Source organism: Neopelma chrysocephalum, unplaced genomic scaffold (assembly GCF_003984885.1).
Source record: "Neopelma chrysocephalum unplaced genomic scaffold, ASM398488v2 Primary Assembly neopelma1_59, whole genome shotgun sequence".
NCBI classification, from domain to species: domain Eukaryota; kingdom Metazoa; phylum Chordata; class Aves; order Passeriformes; family Pipridae; genus Neopelma; species Neopelma chrysocephalum.
The window spans coordinates 15,794,874-15,815,485 of record NW_020897714.1 but is presented as its reverse complement, the minus strand read 5'-3'; the positions used below and the strand labels follow the sequence as shown (position 1 = coordinate 15,815,485).

Sequence of the window (20,612 nt, the reverse complement as noted above, 5' to 3'; positions counted from 1 at the left end):
ACAGCCTGTCGCAGAATACTGCAGTTGACTCCTGGGTCTGGATTTCATCTGACTGTAATCAGGAGATATAACCCAATTTCCATTAACGGGAGAGCTTCAGACACATTACAGAAACAAGTGCCTGCGGTATTTCAGTCTAACGAAGGCAATAAATACAGGAAAGATTATATAAAATGAACTAATGTGTGAAGTAATCTAATAGCTATACGTAATTTCCATTCATATACAGTAGTAATAGAATAAAAGGAAATGTGGACAGCCAGCAGGGCATTAAAATAAAATAATTTAGAATGCAGTAGGTTAATAATAATAAAAAAGTAGTATCCTTTCGTATAAATTAGTTGCAAATGCCAAAGAAGCTAATAAAGTATCAAAATGGTAATTTTGTAATTGACATAAAAAGGAGAGAAATGTATTTCTGCATGCCTGCAAATTAATATAGATTGCTGAAATTTCATGTGTATTTGACTTATTTGCTTTTTAAGATGTTAATGAAATGTCAAGACAAAGGGCCTGTTTCTGTTCAGCATAGGTCAGTTATTTTTTCAATAGATATGTGTTTGGTTTTGGATATTTTTTTAATAAATTTTGAAGTTAAAACTGGCCAATAATTTTACTGAAAAAAATCTGAGGAGAGCATAAGAGGGCAGAAGGAAATTCTGATATTTTCCAAAGTAGCTCATTTTAGTATACTTGAAACAAAATACTTTGATATTTCTGACATGTATTTTGACATGTCATTTTCTAAAGGCACTACTCATAAAATTGACCTACATTTAGAGAAAGTAGAAAAAAAAGTGTTTTTTTCTGTAACAAAGCAAAGGGACAGGAGGAGATAACTGGAAGACAAGACAACACACGTAGTTCTGAGATGAACGAAACATTTCAGGTTGATACAAAGCAAAAGCCTCAGTGAAAAACCTGCAAAAAACCCCTGATCTGCTCTATTCTGGCAGATGCTTGGCCACAAAACTGAAAAATGAATTATTTCCCACATTGTACTCTGCAGCACATTAAATCGACATTATACAAGGATCCCAGATATGCAGAACACTTAAGCATGTGCTTAACTTTGCGCTCATGAGTGGTGACATTAAAGTCAATGGACTATTATTCACATGATTGAAGTTAAATGCTTTTCTGAGCTTGCAGCTTTTGTACAACAAATACCTGTTCTGGAGAAGTCTAGGGAAATGCAGAGCAGATATCTGCAGGTATACATTTTTCAAGAGGACTAAAAGTGAGGGTCAGTCTTGTACCTTGTAAGGTCTGCCATGGGAAGATTGTCTAACTGGATGGCTTGGAGGCAGTACAAATCTTCCATGGGATTAAACATTCACTATCAAGAGACATTTGTGGTAATTTCACACATTTCAACAGGATATAAAGGAATTTTTATGTGGTGGTATCCAAAAGCAGAAAATATGCAATCCTTTCAACAGCAGTATGATTTTTATTCTCAGGACACTTTTGTGGTGATATGAGTTAGCTGGACAGAAGTAAGACTGTGCCACGTCCACTAGCTCCAATAGTCTGAAATTTTATGGCTTAAAATCTGATTATTTCTCTGCATCTCCTTGTAAATCATCAGTTGCTATAGTATGAAGGATTTACTAATACTCTATAGTGTAGTTACATATTGTGTGCAATTACACAAAATAAACATTTATTATGTGTAATTACGTATTATGCTAATGTTTTCATATTAATAAATAGCTATTAAATATGTACAGCATATCGATGTTAGTAATAGATCTTTCTAACTTGTGACTTACATTTATTGTGTACATAAATATGATCTCAGATAAATTTTTGCAGTTGCAGACTAGTACGTTTATCAGATTTAGACATTCTGCACTTTGGATTGGGATGATTTTTATGCTGAGATCTTTGGAACAAACCTCTGTGCCTGTGTGCTAAAATGTGATTCAGTAGTTTTAAGACTATAAATGTTTAAATTCAGTGGGTTTTCAAGCATTTTTTTCTTCCACCCTCTTCAATCCTACTTTGTCATTCTCCCTCTTTTTCTTATGCTCAGCACTGTGTAGTGCAGAGTGGCAAGGAGGCTGCGACGTGCTTTAGCCTTGACTTGGTCTCTCAGGATTCTCTCTTTTTCTGTTGATCTTGAGGGATTCCCCTGGTATCAATACAGACTGGGGGATGAAAGGATCAAGAGCAGCCCTGCAGAGAAGTATTTAGGGGTGCTGGTGGATGAGAGGCTGGACATGACCCAGCAATGTGAGCTCACAGCCCAGAAAGCCAAGTGTATCCTGGGCTGCATCAGAAGCAGCCTGGGCAGCAGGTTGAGGGAGGGTATTCTGCCCCTCTCTCTGCTCTGGTGAGATCCCACCTGCAGTGCTGCATCCAGCTCTGGGGTCCCAGCACAGGAAGGACATGCACCTGTTGGAGTAGGTGCAGAGGAGGCCACCAAAATGATTAAAGGATGGAGCACCTCTGTTATGAGGAAAGGCTGACAGAGTTGGGATTGTTCAGCCTGAAGAAGAGAAGGCTTTGGGGTGACCTAATTCTGGCCTTCCAGTACCTGAAGGGAGCCTACAAGAAAGACTTTTTACAAGAGCATGTAGTGACAGGACAAGGGGCAGTGGTTTCAAACTGAAAGAGAGTAAGTTTAAATTAGGTATTAGGAAAAAATTCTTTAGTGTGACTGTGGTGAGGCACTGGAACAGATGCCCAGAGAAGCTGTGGATGCCCCATTCTTCTAAGTGTTCGAGGCCAGATTGGATGGGGCTTTGAGCAACTGATAGAGTGAAAGGTGTCCCTGCCCACAGTATGAGGATTGGGATTAGATGATCTTTAATGTACCTTCCAACCCAAGCCATTCTGTGATTCTATGACATAATGGCAGCAAATACTTGCAATGGGATTCTTCAGGATTAATACCAGTTAAAAAAATGCAGTTTAGTTGGGAACTTGAGCAGGTAGGATGCAAGGGGAGGGGATAGTCAGAGTCAGACCATAGGCTTAATCCTTGCTGGAAAGGAAGAAATGCAAACCCTTGGGTTTTGCTGGAGGCACGGATGGGAGTTGCTGGGTGAAGGACATTGGTGATGGGGCCGTGGAAGCTTGCAGCTTTTGCATTTCCCCTACCACACCGTCCTGGCCTTTCCCAGGCCTTTGCCACCACTGACCCTTTCTTTTCATCTTCCTTTTAAACAGCACTTGGAGCTATTCCTTTGGAGGTACTGGTTAAATTTGGTTGCTTCTGTGCTAATTGTGTGGCAGTCTGGAAAAAGCTGTCTTTGGAGAGTTACATAAGGGAAAGGAGGGGGAAGCAAAGGATTGTCCTGCTTCTCACATCAGTATAAGTCAGTGGAGAAGGAAGCAATGACTATTTTTATTTATTATTTATATGGTGCCATAAATGTACTTGGCACTTTGCAGTCAAATAAAAGACAATGGCCCTACCACCAGAATTTGGCAGCCTTAGAGATGAGAGCTGGTCTCCTTCAACTGAATGATCAGGGCTGAGTTGCTGGTGGTTAGGGGATAGGAGGATGAGATCTACAGGATTAAAAAAAAATATAACAGCTTTCCCCCTGCCTTTTTTTTGCTGATGCCTAGCTACTGTGACATTTAAAGTTATATGTACATACATATACTTGATAAATATTTGGCAGATTGTATCTTCCCATACATTTTTACTTCTCTGTGTGGAAAGAAGCCTTGCTTCTCCCTTTGGCTACTCAACTTCCCCTAAGTCTACTCGTGGCCCAGTAGACTTGTTTGCTTCAGGTGTACCTGATTCAGCACCCCAGGACTCCCAAGGGAGTGATACAGCTTTCATTCCTCTACTGTCTTCCACTTGCAGGTGGGAGGCAGCTTTCATCAGAAGGCTAAAGGAAGGCATTATCTCCCACCTCTGGGAAGGTGCTGGAATGCTCCAGCTGCCCTGATTCTAATGCTCTGCTTTTTTGCTTTGCCTCCCTGCCTTACAGAGGTGCTTAAGAAATTGCACTAATGTGATGATTAAGCTTTTCTAATTACTTGGATGAAAATTCTGGCCCCTGTGCAGTCTTTGGGAGGTTTGCCAGACTTGCGCAGGATTTCACCCTACTGCCCAGTGGTTAGTACCCACATAACAGTAGGTTGGCTACTATTAGTACTCAGAAGACAAGAGGATCTGACCTTCCTTTGCTAGTGAAAATGGGGGAAAAATGGAATTGCTCCCCCACCAAACTACATCCTCTAAATTTCTCAGTGTGTTTCATAATTTATTAACCAGCTGTCTCATGTGCAAACAAAATAGATTTCAAATTCCTCTGTACTTAGCTGCCACCTCTCCTCTCAAGGTCTTTTTCATCAGTTAATTTTTTCCCTCGGAATGAACATCTACACTTCTAATGATATTAACATGAGAGAAGTAACTGACATCTTTCTACCTCACTAATTTCTGTTTTGTGTTTCCTGGGATTATTCAGGCCTTTTGCCCCTTTGTGTTTATTTTCCAAGGAAGCTGACTTTCAAAGATGAAATACATGGCATGATTTGATGCTGGTATAAACAGATGATCTCCGTCCTCTACACACATGCAAGCAAAAGTTAAGTGTACTGTAGCTAGGATTTCATAGCCCAGTTCATTGCAACAGATGTGACTGTGGTTGTCTGATGTCACACATACTAATACTCAAGCTGTGCAAGGAGCTTTTGTCTCTGACTGGTGAAACTGTAGTTATTCCACTACAGATGTTTTCTGGTCAAGTGTGCGGGATACCTAGCACTATGACTGACTTGAAGCCTATATACCGCCAAATGTGTCCTGAGGAAATTTTAAAGCATTATTATTACCTTCTGTGTAGAGAAACTGTGCAGAGCCTGTATAATGCTCACACACTTTGCAAATCCAGAAGATACCTGGTTTGCTGATGGTGAGTGGACTCTGTCTATATGTGGTGGTCTGATACTGAAGTGGCCCCTCAGGCCTGGTATATCCGTAATGCCTGGGTCAGGAGAAAGGCAGTCTGGTGCCAGCATGCGCGCACAGGTGAGTCTGTGGAAGACATGGGATCCCTGAGGTGTCATCTGTTTGTGGTGATGCTGCACTGCCCAAGGTTTTCAGTCTTCTGCTCTGTGCAGAAGCCACACAGAGCAGGTCTCTACATAGCAATGCAGCTTGCAAAGAGGCTGCACAATGCTACTGTGTGCATTGGTCTGGCAATAACTGCATGTGATGGAGACTTCTTCCACCAATTGGATCTCTGCTTTCATCTCAGTTATTTTGCAAGGACAACTATTTTTAAAGTTGCTATATTTGAACTCCTTTCTTTTACTTTCACCTGCCCTCCCTCACCTCTGCATTGTCACTAGGTTGCTCTGTTCCCTCCCCTGACCCACATGTGTCCCTATTTCGCCAGCAGACGTTCATAGACATTTTTCTTTCTTGTTTATGGGTCTGACCGACACTACATCTTCCTTTAAAAGTTACTTTAATCTAATTCCTTGCCAACTTTGCTGCAGTCAGCTGCACTAACTGATAACTCCTTTCTTGGACTTATCTATAACAATTCATGAGTGAAAGCACTGTGCAAAGCAAGACAGAGAATTTGAAACATCACTGGGTATTGAATAATAGGATAAACCACAAAGTCAGTCTGATGGAGCACACGATAATTTTATGCCCTCCAAAAACTGACATATTGGATTTGGTGCTGTTCATTCTCTCTTTTTTTTTTTTTAATTTCCCTTTTTTTTTGTTTATAAATCAAGGCACGTATTGTTTGACTGTTGAAGACAAGAAACTGGGGTTTTGCCATTGCAGTCTTAGGGTTGATTTCTGCAACTGGGCCCACAATCAGGAAGAGTTGATGTGGTGACTGGATTCACACAATCACAGAATATGCCGAGTTGGCAGGGACCCACAAAGATCATTTGAGTCCAACCCTTAGCCCTGCATAGGACCATCCCCAAGAGTCACACCATGTCCAAATGCTTCTGGAAGTCTGGCAGGCTTGGTGCTGTGACCACTACCCTGGGGAACCTGTTTCAGTGCCCAACCACCCTCTAGGTGAAGAACCTCTTTCTAATATCTGACCTAAACCTTCTCTGACACGGCTTCAGGCCATTCATTCAGGTCCTGTCACTGGTCACCAGAGAGAAGAGATCAGTGCCTGCCCCTCTTGTTCCGCCCACAAGGAAGTTGGGGACTGTGCTGAGGTCTTCCCTCAGTCTCCACTTCTCCAGGCTGAACAGACCAAGTAACCTCAGCTGCTCCTCATACGGCTTCCCCTTGAGGCCCTTCAACATCTTTGTTGTCCTCCTTTAGACGCTCTCTAAGAGCTTAATATCTTCCTTATATTGCAATACCCAAAACTGCACACAATGTTCAAGGTGAGGCTGCACCAGTGCAGAGCAGAGCAGGACAATTCCCTCCCTTGACTGGCTGGCAATGCTGTACCTGATGCCCCCCAGGACACGGTTGGCCCTCCTGGCTGCCAGGGCACTGCTGACTCATATTCAACTGGCCATCAACCATGACCCCCAGCTCCCTTTCCATGACACTGCTTTCCAGCATCTCATTCCCCAGTCTGTATGTACATCCAGGGTTGCCCCATCCCAGATGCAGAATTCGGCACTTTCCCTTGATGAACTTCATATGGTTGGTGATTGCCCACTCCTCTAATTTATTGAGGTCTCTCTGCAGGTCCTCCCTGCCTTTGAGGGAGTCAACAACTCCTCTGAATTTTGTGTCATCTGCAAACTTGCTTAGTATCCCTTCCAGTCCCGTGTCCAAATCATTAATGAAGGCATTAAAGAGCCCAGGGCCTAAGATGGAGCGCTGTGGAACCCCACTAATGGCAGGTTGCCAGTCTGATGTTACCCAATTCATTATCACCCTCTGTGCTTGATCCGTGAGCCAATTGCTCACCCATGGCATGATGTGTTTATCCAGCTGTGTACTGGACGTTTTGTCCAGAAGGTTTCTGTGAGAGACAGTACTGAAAGCTTTACTGAAATCCAAAAAGATTTGGCTTCCCTTGATCAATAAGGTGGGTTACCTTGTCATAAAAGGAAATCAGGTTTGATAAGCAGGACTTTTGTCCCATGAAGCCGTGCTGGCTGTGACCAATGACTGCATTGTCTTTCAGGTGTTTTTTCAATACCTTCCAGAATAATCTTCTCCATAAATTTACGAGGCACTGAAGTGAGACTGACTGGCCTGTGGTTTTTGGGGTCTTGCTTCTTGTCCTTCTTGAAAACTGGGACAACATTCACCAGCTTCCAGGCCGCTGTGACTTCTCTGGGTTCCCAAGACTGCTCAAAAATCGTCAAGAGAGGTTTTGTGATGACATCAGCCAGCTCCTTGAGAATTCTTTGATGAATCTCATCAGGCCTTGTAGATTTGTAGGGATCCAGCTGGAGTAGCAGATCCCATGCAATTTCAGGGTCAACTGGGAGTTGATCATTCTCGCAGTCATGGTCCTCCAGCTCAGGGCACTGAGACCCCCTTATCTGTGTTGAAGACAGAGGCAAAGAAAGCATTAAACACCTCTGCCTTGTCCCTGTCCCTTTTTGTGAGGTGACCATCCTCATCCTGTAACAGGCCAATGATATTTCTATCCTGTCTATTGCCATTAATGCATTTGAAAAACTTTCTATTGTCCCCCACATTTCTGACCAGCTTTTACTCCAGCTGAGCTTTGGCCAGATGAATTTTCACCATACAGCAGCAAGGAGAATCTCTGAATTCTTCCCATGTCACTTGACCTTGCTTCCACTGGGCATACACCTTCCTTTTTTGCCTTATTTCAAGAGAAGATCACTGCTTAGCCAAGGCCTTCTGCCTTGCCTGCTTGACTTCTGACACTTGGGAATTGCCTGCTCCTCTGTCCTTAAGAGGTGCTGTGAGTAGTCCTAGCCACTGCTGAGGAGGTAGAAGGTGTTACTGTGAGGGAATGCAGGAGGGAAGAAATAAGAGCTAGGGTAAAAGGATGATCTGAAAACTTGTAGTCACTTAGAAATGGCTGTGAGTTCCACCTTGGAAATAAAAAATGTCTGTGATGTCAAAAGTACGTGACTGTGCAGAGGGGAGAGGAATGCTTTAGGAATGAATCTTGAGAAGTATCTGTACAAAAGATTCATTAGTAATAGAGAATGAGCAGCACAGTCTCTTTAGTCTGCTCTCCTCACAGATTTGTATCAGTTCTATGATTTAAGTTTGTAGTATGATTTTCTGCCTATGCTGTTGGGCTGGCACACTCCTAGCTGGGATGCAGTTTTATCAATTTAATAGTGCCCTACAGCACCGTGCCACTAACAGGTTGCAGGTTCCATGCTGGGAATCTGTAGAGCACTTCGTCTAGCAGGACAGGTAACGGGGGGCATGGGTTTGTAGGTGTGTCTATGTGCACAATCAAGCTGCGTAAAGAAAAGAATACAGTAAAAGCCCTGAAGGTGGTGCTGATAGTGATGCTTGATATTCCAGAAACAAACTGGTCACTGCCTGAATGCAGATCAGGGCAGAGTTACAGCTTTGAAGAACTTGCAATCTGCAAATGAAGGACAGAGGGAAAATTATATAATATAGAGAGGCACTGAGTAATAATGAGCATTAACTCTCGCTAGCATTGTTTTTATTGCCTTGATGCAAGCTTTTTTAGTGTAATGTTCTCTTAGTATCTTTGAGTCTTGATCAGATTGTTCTTGGTATGGTGGAGAGCATGTTTACCAACAAAAGGTAAGTCAAGGAAAGACCTACAGGATACACCCAAAGGACAGCAGGTTACAGGTCCACATGATACAGCTTGCAAAGAAAGACTGAGCAAACAGCTTCTTTAGCTGCAGTGAAAGAACATAGAGAAGAAACAGATTAATGGTACTGAAAAACATAAAATGCACCTTCAGAGAAGAAGAAACTATTTGGATTTCCCTGTCCATTGTTAAGATAACAGAAAATATTGTAGTTGTATTGCAGTAGGGAGGCTTTGTATTGCAGTAGGGAGGCTTTGGTTGAGACACTTGGAAGAATTTTCCATTAGTAAAGCTCTGGTGGGGATTGTCCAGGAAATGGAGGAGTCTCCAGTACCAGCCATCTTCCACAGCAGCTGTCAGGAATGGTGATGCCCAGGAGAGACTCACTGGAGAGAGAGAGGTAGAAGTGACATCTTCTTAGGGCCAAATCCACATTTGTGATTCTGTGCACTGTTTGTGGTGCAGCTTGGGGCCAAAGATTATATATTTTGGGGGTATGAAAAGGACAAGCCTCTTCTTTTTGAAAGTTATCCATTAATTGTGAAGGAGATAATTTCCTGGCTGAAACAAAAAATACAGAAGCAAGGCAGCTAGGGCAAGACATGCTGCTGTAGACATGCTTAGTCTGTCAAGACTCAAGTGTAGGCGTAGGGCTACCTCAGGGTTAGACCTGGAAACCAGTGGCCTACTCTTTAATTTTTAACAAGTTCTGAATGAATATCTTGTGCAAATAGCCTGGCTGGATTCTCAGGCAATGAAGAAAGGTGCAAGCTGACCACAGAGACATGCAACTGAACCAGAGCAAGAGGAGACAATCAAGGATGTTAGGGCAATTCAGAAAGGTTCTGCTGAAACCATGCATTTGAGCATGGACTTTGCTTTTCTGGCCTGATGTCACTAAATCTTATGTTGCAGCTTACTAATAAATGCAATCTTTTTTGAAAGGTATTTGGCCTGTGCCACAACAGATGTCTGCTGGTTTTACAGCTGCCAAAAGGGCAAGCAGAGTGCTGCTTATAGGTGCCTGAGCAGAATGTTGTGACTGATGCCCTGATGCGCAAGTTCAGGGGAGTGGTGGGCACTTCAGGCTCTTTGCTAACCGCAGCAGTTGGCTCCCTGTACTTCTAGTGGGAGAAGCTGTCTTGAGGGCCAAATGGCTCAGTGGCTGGAATAATTTGTGCCAGTGTAGATGTCTAGAGCCAATTTAGGTGTACTGGAGTATCCAACCTACCCTCAGGTGGCTGGCAGTTCTGACACAGAAACTATGAGAGACCTGCTTCCAGGGTAAAATTCCCTTGGCATCTCAGCTTGGCACTTATATTTGGGCAAATTAACTAAACCCAGAGTATCTAACATGGGCTTAAGATCTTTTGGACTTGCAGCTAGAAGAGGAGCTGAATCTGTGGACCTCATTTTAATGGGTCAGAGCTCTGGAGCTTCCTGTAGTAGAAGACTTAAACTGGGGATCTGGGCCTTACAAAGTGTGAGGAGCCCTCCCAGAGAAGCTGTGTAAGGGTAAGGCACTAACACATTCACACACGCACACTTGCACCAAGTTTTGCCAGCTCATTATGTATTCCAGCAGGGGATTTTTTTTTAAAGCAGTGTAAAAGTAGATCGACTGATAAAAAAGAGCCTTTTTGTTGTGAGAGCTTGCTGAATTTGGGAAACTGCTTTCGATGCTATTGGCAAACACTTTACAGTGCAAACAGGGCCTACATCAGGCGGATAAATAAGTGCAGATGTGCTTTTCTGTAGGAACCATTTGGTGATAGACAATATAATGGAAAAAAAAATTCTCATCAAATTAATTGTGGCCAATTAGACATAACCCCTTCCCCTCATATCTGAATCCCCTCCAATTGCGGCTGCATGAATGGGAAGAGCTCCTGTCACCTGTTTCATTATGCAGATTGATATTCGAACATCTGAGAACAATGCTGCTTTCTGCACGGCATGGCTCCAAATTGCTAATGAAACAGCTCTGCCAGACAAGTCACTTAAACTCGCTCTCACTGCTGCTGTCGACAGCTCTCATGGCGAGATGTGGAGGGGATTGGGAAAGGATCTCTCCCCTCTGAATGTGCTAACAGCCCCCAACCTGTGTGTTTATCGCTCTCCAGAGCTGGAAGATTTGTGCTCTCTGACTGAGAGGTTACTTTTCCAAAGCCAGAGTCTGCTTTGCACTTAATGCTCCTTGATTTCAGTTTGTGGAGTGAAGGGTTGAAGAGACTGGCAGCTGCTGGGCTCTGAACACAGACATCTCATGTCCTAGAGCTACCCCAGCCCTTCAGACATGCTTGGTATCTGCTTTCCACCCCCATCTCCAGCATCTGCCTCGCCCACAATAGATGTGAAGCAAGTGGGATTTCTTTCATGGGTGAGAGTGTGTCACATCACCTTGGGTACAAGTGGAGCATCTCACAAACGGTGTCCCATGGTAAATGAGTGGGAGGATGCAAATGGGGTACATCTCTGCCTGGGGCTCTTTGGGTGCAGGACTGGCTGAGCCCTGCGGGTTCCCTCACAGGCAGTCATCCCTTGAGGTGGGTAGAGCTGGGCAACAGGACTCCTGCTGCATGCGAGTGTGAGATGGGACTCTTACAAGTGTGGACCCTGTACAGCTGGGTTTGGTCAGCAACTGGTGCATCTTCCCTTCCCTTGTTATCACCACATTTTTTGCCAGAGCCTCACAGGATTCCTCTTTGCAGATGGAGTAGAGTAGTTTTGACTTAGGACTCTGACAGGAGAAACACTTACATTAAATAATGGGACAGTTCTCCCACTAATCTACATTCTGACCCTTTCTGTCAATATCCATGGTTAATTCCTTTGTCAATATTTACTGTAGCACTGAGATTATCTCTACACAGGCTTCCTCCATGTAATGGCCCCTGTGTAGTGCCTCAGCTCCTGCCTCGTGTCTCAGACTCCTTATAGACCAGTTTGCTTTCCTGGGGCTGATACTTATGATCCAGGCCCACTGTCTGAGTCCTTGGAAGAAACCAAATGGGTGGCATTCCTTACTGAACTCTTTGCCAATGTGTCAATAAACTTTCTTCCTTATGGATGTTCTCCAGTTCCTCCACACATTCCTCCACTGTGATGCCACACACTCCTTCCCCATCTGTCCCATGAATTTTCTTGAAGGGTTTGCATGTGGTTTTGCTCCTTTAGTATGAGCAGTGTGGGGCAGCAGATAGTTCAGAAAGATGCAACAGTTTTTGAGTCTGGAGAGCTCTTTGGAGATTTCTCCATCCCTGGACTGAGCTGTGCCCACCTACTGCCAAGCAACAAACATGGTGATTTTCCTACCGAAAGACTCATGCATGTACCATACTATTACTTCTCAAAGTATCTGCTTATCTCTGGCTCCATGGACTGTGGAGTCAGCTGGACATCAATTGCTTTCAGCTTTGTAAACACCAAATCAGGTTAGTTGGGGATCTGTGTTCCTCTTAGGCATTCAAGCTAAAATTCTCTGGTGTGGGTCCCATATGAATCCTTTCATACTGTTTCCTGTCTTGCTGTCCACCAGGCTGTGGTTGAAGTGTGTGTGCATGTTGGTGTGCAGAGAATGATTTGCATTTAATGATCTATTCTGACTGAGGAAGGAGCAGAGGGTAAGGATTGATGAGTGAATGAATAGTATGTGGATTTGTAGAAGCCATCAACCTGACTTCCTTCTCTAGAAATGTGCTTTTCCAGTTGCCAGAAACAGTAATTTCCTTCAAGAGAAATGTTTTCATTTATTTATTGTTTGCCCAGAAGGTTAAAAATTAAAAGTGGAGCCTTTCACCTCTGGCTGCTATAATGGGCCCTTAACCAGAGGGGTCAAAGGATAGTTCAAGGGTGGGATTGTTTCCCTTATCACAGGCCCTGCCTGGCTATAATCCTTCTTACTCCAATAGATACCATGATGGAAGCAGACAAAAGTAGAGATACTTTCACTGGGAATCGAAGGTAGAAGTATAAAATGGACACTGGATGAGGCCTCTTCTCTTTAACAGTTTCTGGGCTCAGACAGAGGCTCTCATAGCTGCTGCTGTTTCAAAGGACATGCCAAAGCTCAGTCACACCAATGTTGGTCAGGCCTGCCTGATGCTTGACTGTAAAGTCCTGTTGACTTTACTCTGTGGAGGGCTCTATGGGAATGGGAATGTCCTGTTTACGTTCAAGGCTGGGTTCTGCAGCCTCTGGGAAAGCAAGTTGCCCACTCTACAAACACCTGGTTTAGCATGTCAAGGGAGAGAGTGGTATGGGCAGTGCCCTCCTTGTGATGGGTCCCCTAGGCTGCTGCTTTAATCAGCTTGGTAGAAAAAAATAAGCTGGAGTGATTTTTCTCCCATCAAAGTTTGCTTTCATTGCAGTCTTTGATAGCTGTGAGTTTGTCTTCATCCCTAGAGGGTGTGACAGGGTTCTAAGAGCCACTTCACTGTCTGTTTTATTATATGTGAAACCTCTGAGTTCAAAATAACAGCCCTTATGTTTTCTGTTGGCTTAAAGCAGTACGACACGTGTTCTCTCTTACACACTCGTGTGCACTTACAAGTTAGTTCATCTTGCCATCCAAACTGGAGGGATAATTCCTTGCACAACCAGGTGAGTTGACTGGTACAAGGAAACCGAAGCACAGTGTATTCACCTATTCACAGACACAGCTCCTAGTTGTTCTCATAGCTGAGGTGTTGTGAATAAGATACACTGCTTTGGGGACTTTGACCTCCTTAGTTGAGTCAACCAGGTTCCAAAATGGCTTTAAGCAGTACTCAAGAACAAGGCTCATCTGTATGTGTTTTAAGCTATAGTTGTAGATTGCAGCTGTATTTCCAGTGTAGAAGATGGCAGTACATGATGGCATATATTCATGTACCAGGTGAACTCCGGCTGTTAAATGAGTTTAGTCTGACTATTAGCATGTTGTTAGCGTGCTTCTCAGCATCATACAAATATACAGTCACAGTTGGGAGTCGAGAAATAACACCAGGCAAGCTTGTGCTTGATATATCCAGAGAGGAGGAGGCTTTCTTCCATCTAACCTACTTTTGCATCTTTTTCTTGTACTACTTATTCAGTTCCTGGCTTATAGTTCTGTGCTCCTTCCTGTCTGCTGGTTCTAGGGGTTTTAAGCAGACTTGATAATTGACAGTCTAAATTTTACTGCTCATAAAACCCCAGAGAGCATTGATTATGACTTAAGTTAAGCTAGTGGCATATAAAATCTCACATCCTTGCAGCCATGGGGGAATGTTATGATAAATGTATTTCTTGTGAGCAGCAAAAGCTTTGGAGTATTTTGCCAGTAGTGTTCTGGGCATCAAATGTTAATAGTGACTTGCATCCACTAATAGCATTTCATTTGGAACATTTGCCCAAAACTTTGAAAGCTGATCATTCATTTGGTGGAGTGGGTGGGAGGTGTGCTGAGAGGCATCTTTCCTCTTTAATTATTTTTCTGCTTCAGTCAGAACCAGGAAGTGCAAAGGCATCCACAGAAAAAGATACCTCTTAGGAACTAAATTACAGTTTGTGGATAAAAAGCACATGGATTTTATTGAAAATCTTTTCTTAACTGTGCTCCAAAGGCACTGTTACATTTTCCCTTTCCTTTTTCCTTTTATCTAAACTCCTGTTTAATCTTTGATCACTGGCTATTTCATGCACTTGTTCCAAAGTGGGCAAAAAGAACAGCTTGCTCAGATTTACTTCTTGGTTCTTAGGCATTAACAGGAGATGTTTGTGTTTGAAAACAGTGAAATATAATAACTTCTCAACAATGTTTTCTACATGATAGTAAAATAAAATCAGAACTACCTTCCAGGGAGAATATGTTCTCCCAACCAGGTGACTGCTTCAATCTGAAACACTGTGAGAGATGTTCTTTTTCTGTCTCTTCAGTTCCAGAAACCAAATGACTTCTCACCTCCTTTCCGCTTCGGGACGGTTCCTAATGGCAGCACAGAGAGGAACATTCGCAACAACTACCCTGAAATGCACAGCTACATGGTGAAGTTCAATCAGAGAGGGGTGGATGATGCACTGTTCTCACTGAAGACTGGGTGAGGCTTTCTCCTTGCATGTTTACTCGCCACAGAAAGCTGACTCTTTTGCATGCTTGTCTGGAAATTTTTTTTTTGTGAGGTTTGAAAAATGAGCCTGTATTATCTTTCCATGGTTAAAAGCATAGGAAGACCATACATAGCACAGGAGACTAACTCTGTTGTTCTTTTTGCCATTTTTTTCTATTGACATCTGTTTAAGAGTTTCTGGTTTTGCTGTGTTTGTAAGACCATAAAAGAAAAAAAATAGGATCTACTGTATCCTTGTACATTAGCCATGTGTGTATTAGTCCCAAAGACCTTGCTTCATCAAGATGTTTCATGCTGATGGGTTTTTATGCATACACAGGAAAAGCTCGCAGATCTCTGTGGACAAAGTTTTTTTCAGAGCATTTATATTGTCATCTGGAAATTCCTTTGTTTTCCCTCCTTCTGTGTATAAAAGATTATCCTAATCAGAAAACTGAAACAATCCTTGTCAGACTAATCCCACCCCAGTGTATCACCAGCTAATACAGTATAATGGAAGGTGCGTTTGAAGCAAAGAGTTTGGAAGTAGCCTACTCTGGAATATTTTAATATCAAGGGCTAAACAAAATGTTATTTGAATAATAAGGAAGTATAAAAAATGTAAGCATTTCCTTGGGTAATTTGGGAAACATGGGAAAAATCATTAGCAAAAAGTATGCTGGAATAGCTCATCCTATTTTAATAGCAGTGAATCTGCAAAAGAACTAACTCAAAATGACATTTTGCAAGCCTTTGTCATTTGTAGGTTAAAGACCTCCTCCCAGAGCTGACCATTTTGGTTCTCAGAGCCCAGCCCCAGTGAGAAAAACATTTTTGCTTACACTCATGTTGCAGTCTTACGAGAAAGTTCATTCCAAAGCACAATGCAAATGTTCAGCCAATTTAATTACTAGATTGACTGAATATTGCTAAATGTGTTTGCCAGATTCAGAGGCATGCAGCCCATTATAAATGGTTGTACCATCGCTGGATGTCATCCTAGGAAGGTACATTTGCCAGGATAGTCATCATCCAGGAAATAAATATGCTCTGTCCTGGAATTATATGGATGAAATAGAGCTCATCACTTGTGGTAGATGTCATCCTGGCTTCATATCCACCCTTGGACAGACTTCCTCACAGATAAGCACTTGAACTGAGATAATCACTATACTGGAAATATATGTGCAGGAGGTGGATTGTAAAGATAGTATGCCTTTGAGAATGTGCAAGCGGAAGGTCTTTGGTCTTTTATCAGAATGTGCTTCATTTCAGATCTAGTGGGAGGATTTACTCATCAGCTGTCTTTGGATATGTGGAAGATGCAGCACTCTGAGACTGCCCCCCACATCCAAATCAATTTGTTGCAGTGAGAGAAAGCTCTCATCAGTCTGTTGTGCTATCTACCCAGCACAGACTATAATGGGGATTTCTCTGCATTGAAACAGAATTTTTGTTGTGGTTTTCAGCTAAACATTTTTTAACAAAGAACTACTCAGCGTGGTAAACCATGAAGCTGCTATCGTGGCCACTTGACATTGGTAAAGATCCAGTAGTGCTTTTCACAGTAACCAAGGGGTTAAACATAACGTCCTGACTGTATTTGATTTGAAAAAAAGACATTTTGCTCAGTTAAGGCATGCCAGCAGTTTGGAGATAATATTTTCCTTATTTCAACCCCTACTTTGCTATCTAATATTGATACATTTTATAAGGCATTTTAGATTCTTTTGAGATTAAAGGCAGTACAGAAATATAAGCTATTCATAGGAATATAGATCCCCTTGACTTCCTCTTCATTCATCTTTATCTTGCAGTATATTTTTATTCCAAATTTTCCTTCAGATCAGAAATTATGATTACTAAAAAGTCAGAAAGAAATAGACAATCCTCACTTATAATCCAGCTTCCACCTGTAAAAAGGTTATGGGCTCAGATTTTAGTTAACTCTGGTGAAGTTGAAGATGACACATCTGAAGTACTGGATGTAATCCAGAGGGACCTGGACAAGCTTGAGAAATGGGCCAATAGGAATCTCATGATGTTCAACAAGACCAAGTGCAAGTTGCTGCACCAAGGTTGGGGCAACCCCCAACCTCCAGGCTGGGGGATGAACAGATTGAGAGCAGCCCTGCAGAGAAGTACTTAGGGGTGCTGGTGGATGAGAGGCTGGACATGACCCAGCAATGTGAGCACACAGCCCAGTGAGCCCAAGTGTATCCTGGGCTGCATCAGAAGCAGCCTGGGCAGCAGGTCGAGGGAGGGGATTCTGTCCTCTCTGCTCTTGAGAGACTCCACCTGCAGTGCTGCATCCAGCTCTGGGGTCTGCATCACAGGAAGGAGACATCAACCTTTTGAAGCAAGTCCAGGAGGGCCACCAAGATGATTAGAGGGATGGAGCCACCTCTGCTATGAGGAAAGGCTGAGAGAATTGGGATTGTTCAGTCTGGAAAAGAGAAGTCTTTGGAGTAACCTAATTGTGGCCTTCCAGTACCTGAAGGAAGCCTACAAGAAAGATGGAGGGAGACTTTTTACAAGAGCATGTAGTGACGGGACAAGGGGGAAGGGTTTCTAAGTGAAACATAGTAGGTTTAAATTAGGTATTAGGAAAAAATTCTTTCATATGACAGTGGTGAGGCTTTTTACTGTGAGGTGGTGAAGTTGTGGATGCCTCGTCCCTGTAAGTGTTCGAGGGCAAGTTGGATGGAGCAACCTGGTCTAGTGAGAGGTGTCTCTGCCTACATCATGGGATTTGGAACTAGATGATCTTTAAGGTTCCTTCCAACCCAAACCTTTCAATGATTCTATGTAACCTATTGTAATCCATCTGAAAGAGGTTAATTTCAGCCCTAATTACCTGAGAACACCTTTGAATTCATACAGATTCTATATTTTCTGTAATACACTCTCTTGTTTCTTGCATCTGTGCAGGAAGTTGGATGCTTTCATTTATGATGCAGCAGTGTTAAACTACATGGCTGGCAGAGATGAAGGCTGCAAACTGGTGACAATTGGAAGTGGGAAAGTGTTTGCCTCCACTGGCTATGGCATTGCCATCCAAAAGGACTCAGGCTGGAAGCGACAGGTTGATCTTGCCATTCTACAGCTTTTTGGAGATGGTAAGTGACACGAAAAAGAAGAGTTCAAATTTTCCTAAGAAATACCAAATTATGCGTGTAAGAAATGGAATTTTCTAGCTCTGGTGCTTCAGATTTGAGTTGAAAACATGAAATTATTAGAAAGGTTTGTTTAGAGGCATCACACCAAAAATGTGAGGATATCACTTCTTTTATGTTGATGCAGGGTAGCGGTATCATCAAAAGCAATGTCAAAAGCACTAAAGTTTTCATAGAACAAGCTCATATGTATGTTTGAAAAAATACTGTATGTGAAAAATGTCTTGTAAAAACAAGATTTCTGTTGTGAACTTTTTACTACCTTTGTGGTTTTGCCATGACCAAACCCACTAGTTATACTGTCTATGGTTATTTCATACTTTAGTTCTAGACAGGATCAATCCATGCAGAGTTTACAGAATTAAAGGATAAATATTTCTGAATGAAAGAGTTAGCTCAGAATTTCCAAAACCTCAAAAAATAACAAAAGCAAGGAAGAACTTGAGACTCAGAAACATATTTTGGAGTGAGTTTTAAATTGGGACATTATAGTTACCTAGTTCATCTCTTAATTTACTTTTTTTGAATGAATAAAATTCACATGTTATTTTATTTATAAGTATTCCTTTTTTTCTGAACTCTGAAAATAATGCACGGTATTATAAATATGGAAAGAACATAACTTGGATATACTTCAGCAAATTGGCTACTTGGCAGATAGGGTGTTCTGTTTCCTAAACAGCCTAATATGTATTATTTCAGAAAAAGATGAAAGTTCTCCATAAAGCTTCAAAGACTCTGTTATGGCACCACATGTATATACAGAATTTTTCCCCCTTGTCACTGGAGAGGAGATTGAAAATGTGAAAAACTAACTTTCCTAACAGCATGAAAAAATTTGCCAACCTGCAAAATTAGTTTATTCTGAATGCCTCAATATATGTGCGTGTGTATGAGTGTTTATCTCTCTCTCACCCCTCATGAAAATACCATAATGGGAGTAAGTGGTGTATGAAATTAGACTGCAGAACATTTGCTCCTAGCTGATACAAATTAGTAATATTTTTGATTGGTCAAAGGGCTTGGAAGTGTTGAATTTGGACAAAATGGAGGGGAAGAAAAACAGGTAAAAATGCACAAATATTTTTGGGTACATTGCACCTAGTTTCAATGAGCTGTGGATATGATAGAAACAAATTTGATTTTAAAAAAATCAACATTTTGAATTGAATTGGAAACATACAATGTTTTCATTTCAAAGTGATTAATTTTTGTCTACCAGTATCAGGCACTAATTTTTCCTTTCATTGACCTAATGAAAGTGGAAGTTTGTGAAACCAGGTCTTCGGTCATCTGGCAGACAACTGTTTCAGGATCTCACTGTAGACAGTTAACAAGTGTAATAGCTATGTCCTGTGTTACAGCTTTTTATGGCTAGTATCTGACTGTGGAAAAATTCTGTTGACCTTCTTGTGACAAATTGCACTTGCCCCCATCAGACGGGCAGTCAGGATATTTTATGGATGTTACAGATGTGAAAAAAGAACATGGAAATTACCACAGATTCTTGCTTTCAATCTCCCCCAGTTTGAGCTCTTTAGCTGTTGCAGGACTATCTAACCTGCTTCTTTCCTTCTGTCTGTCTTTCTAGGGGAGATGGAGGAGCTGGAAGCTCTCTGGCTCACTGGCATTTGTCACAATGAGAAGAATGAGGTTATGAGCAGCCAACTGGATATAGATAACATGGCGGGTGTCTTCTACATGCTGGGAGCAGCCATGGCCCTCAGTCTCATCACCTTCATCTGTGAGCACCTCTTCTACTGGCAATTCCGCCACTGCTTCATGGGTGTCTGCTCTGGCAAGCCTGGTGTGGTCTTCTCCATCAGCAGGGTGAGTGTCATTAACTGCCAAGAAAGAACAGAGGCTTTATTCAGACAGTCCTAGATACTGGAGACAGGGAAATCCACCAAGACTGTCTAACACACAGGTGGCATAGGGTGACAGTCTCCAGGATAAAGGCTGTCATCTTTGCACCAATAATGTTCAAAAATGTGTTTAGTTTTTCTGTGACATCTCTGGTCTCTGTTGGATTATGGTCATGGAAATGAAAATGCAGTATAAAGAGAAGCTAATTGTTACTGTCTGCTCCTCTGAAGGGAGTTTGGGGACCCACCCCAAATTTGGGTTCAAATAATGGTGGATAACAGGATTAGAAATTCAAGAGTTTTGCATTGTCCTCTATATTGCAGCTTTTCAGCTGACCTTTTGTTAACTAGAAGTGTGCCATCATTAACAGTCAGAAGTCCTTAACCAAATGCCATGCTCTAAACTGTACAGACATCCTTCAAGACAGGATGACCACATAAACTTAGCAATTGCTTTATGCAAATCTGCCTTAGGGTATAACATTTACATTTAAAGTAGATTCTAACCATTTCTGAGTCATCTTTCTCCTATTGGTGTTCTTAGCAGTATCCTATTTGGGGCTTTTTTTCCTTCTTTCAAGACAGTGGTCCTTTCTCCTGATCCATTCTGAAGTAAGGTCAAATCTTGGCATTTTTTAGGTCAGTGTCTGATGTAACAGAATTTACTTTGATTGTGCAAGGACTATATAATTGCTGCATAACATATTGAGGGGAAATGACAAAGCCTTTTGAATGCAGGGGCAGAGCCTCTCTTCTATATTGTTAGTTTCTAATGTGGTTTAGTCTGGAGATAAGAT

At 42.2% G+C, this 20,612-nt stretch overlaps 1 protein-coding gene across 3 annotated transcripts in view; it reads left to right on the top strand.

The window, feature by feature from the left end:
- Positions 1 to 20,612, top strand: part of GRIN2B (glutamate ionotropic receptor NMDA type subunit 2B) — a 212,683-nt gene that overhangs the window by 189,150 nt on the left and 2,921 nt on the right. For all 3 annotated transcript variants that reach the window (XM_027680052.1, XM_027680053.1, XM_027680054.1), the window contains 3 exons: positions 14,605 to 14,765; positions 17,706 to 17,893; positions 19,542 to 19,780. In XM_027680052.1, coding sequence (XP_027535853.1) covers positions 14,605 to 14,765; positions 17,706 to 17,893; positions 19,542 to 19,780 — 588 coding nt within the window. The remainder of the gene's footprint in view (positions 1 to 14,604; positions 14,766 to 17,705; positions 17,894 to 19,541; positions 19,781 to 20,612) is intronic.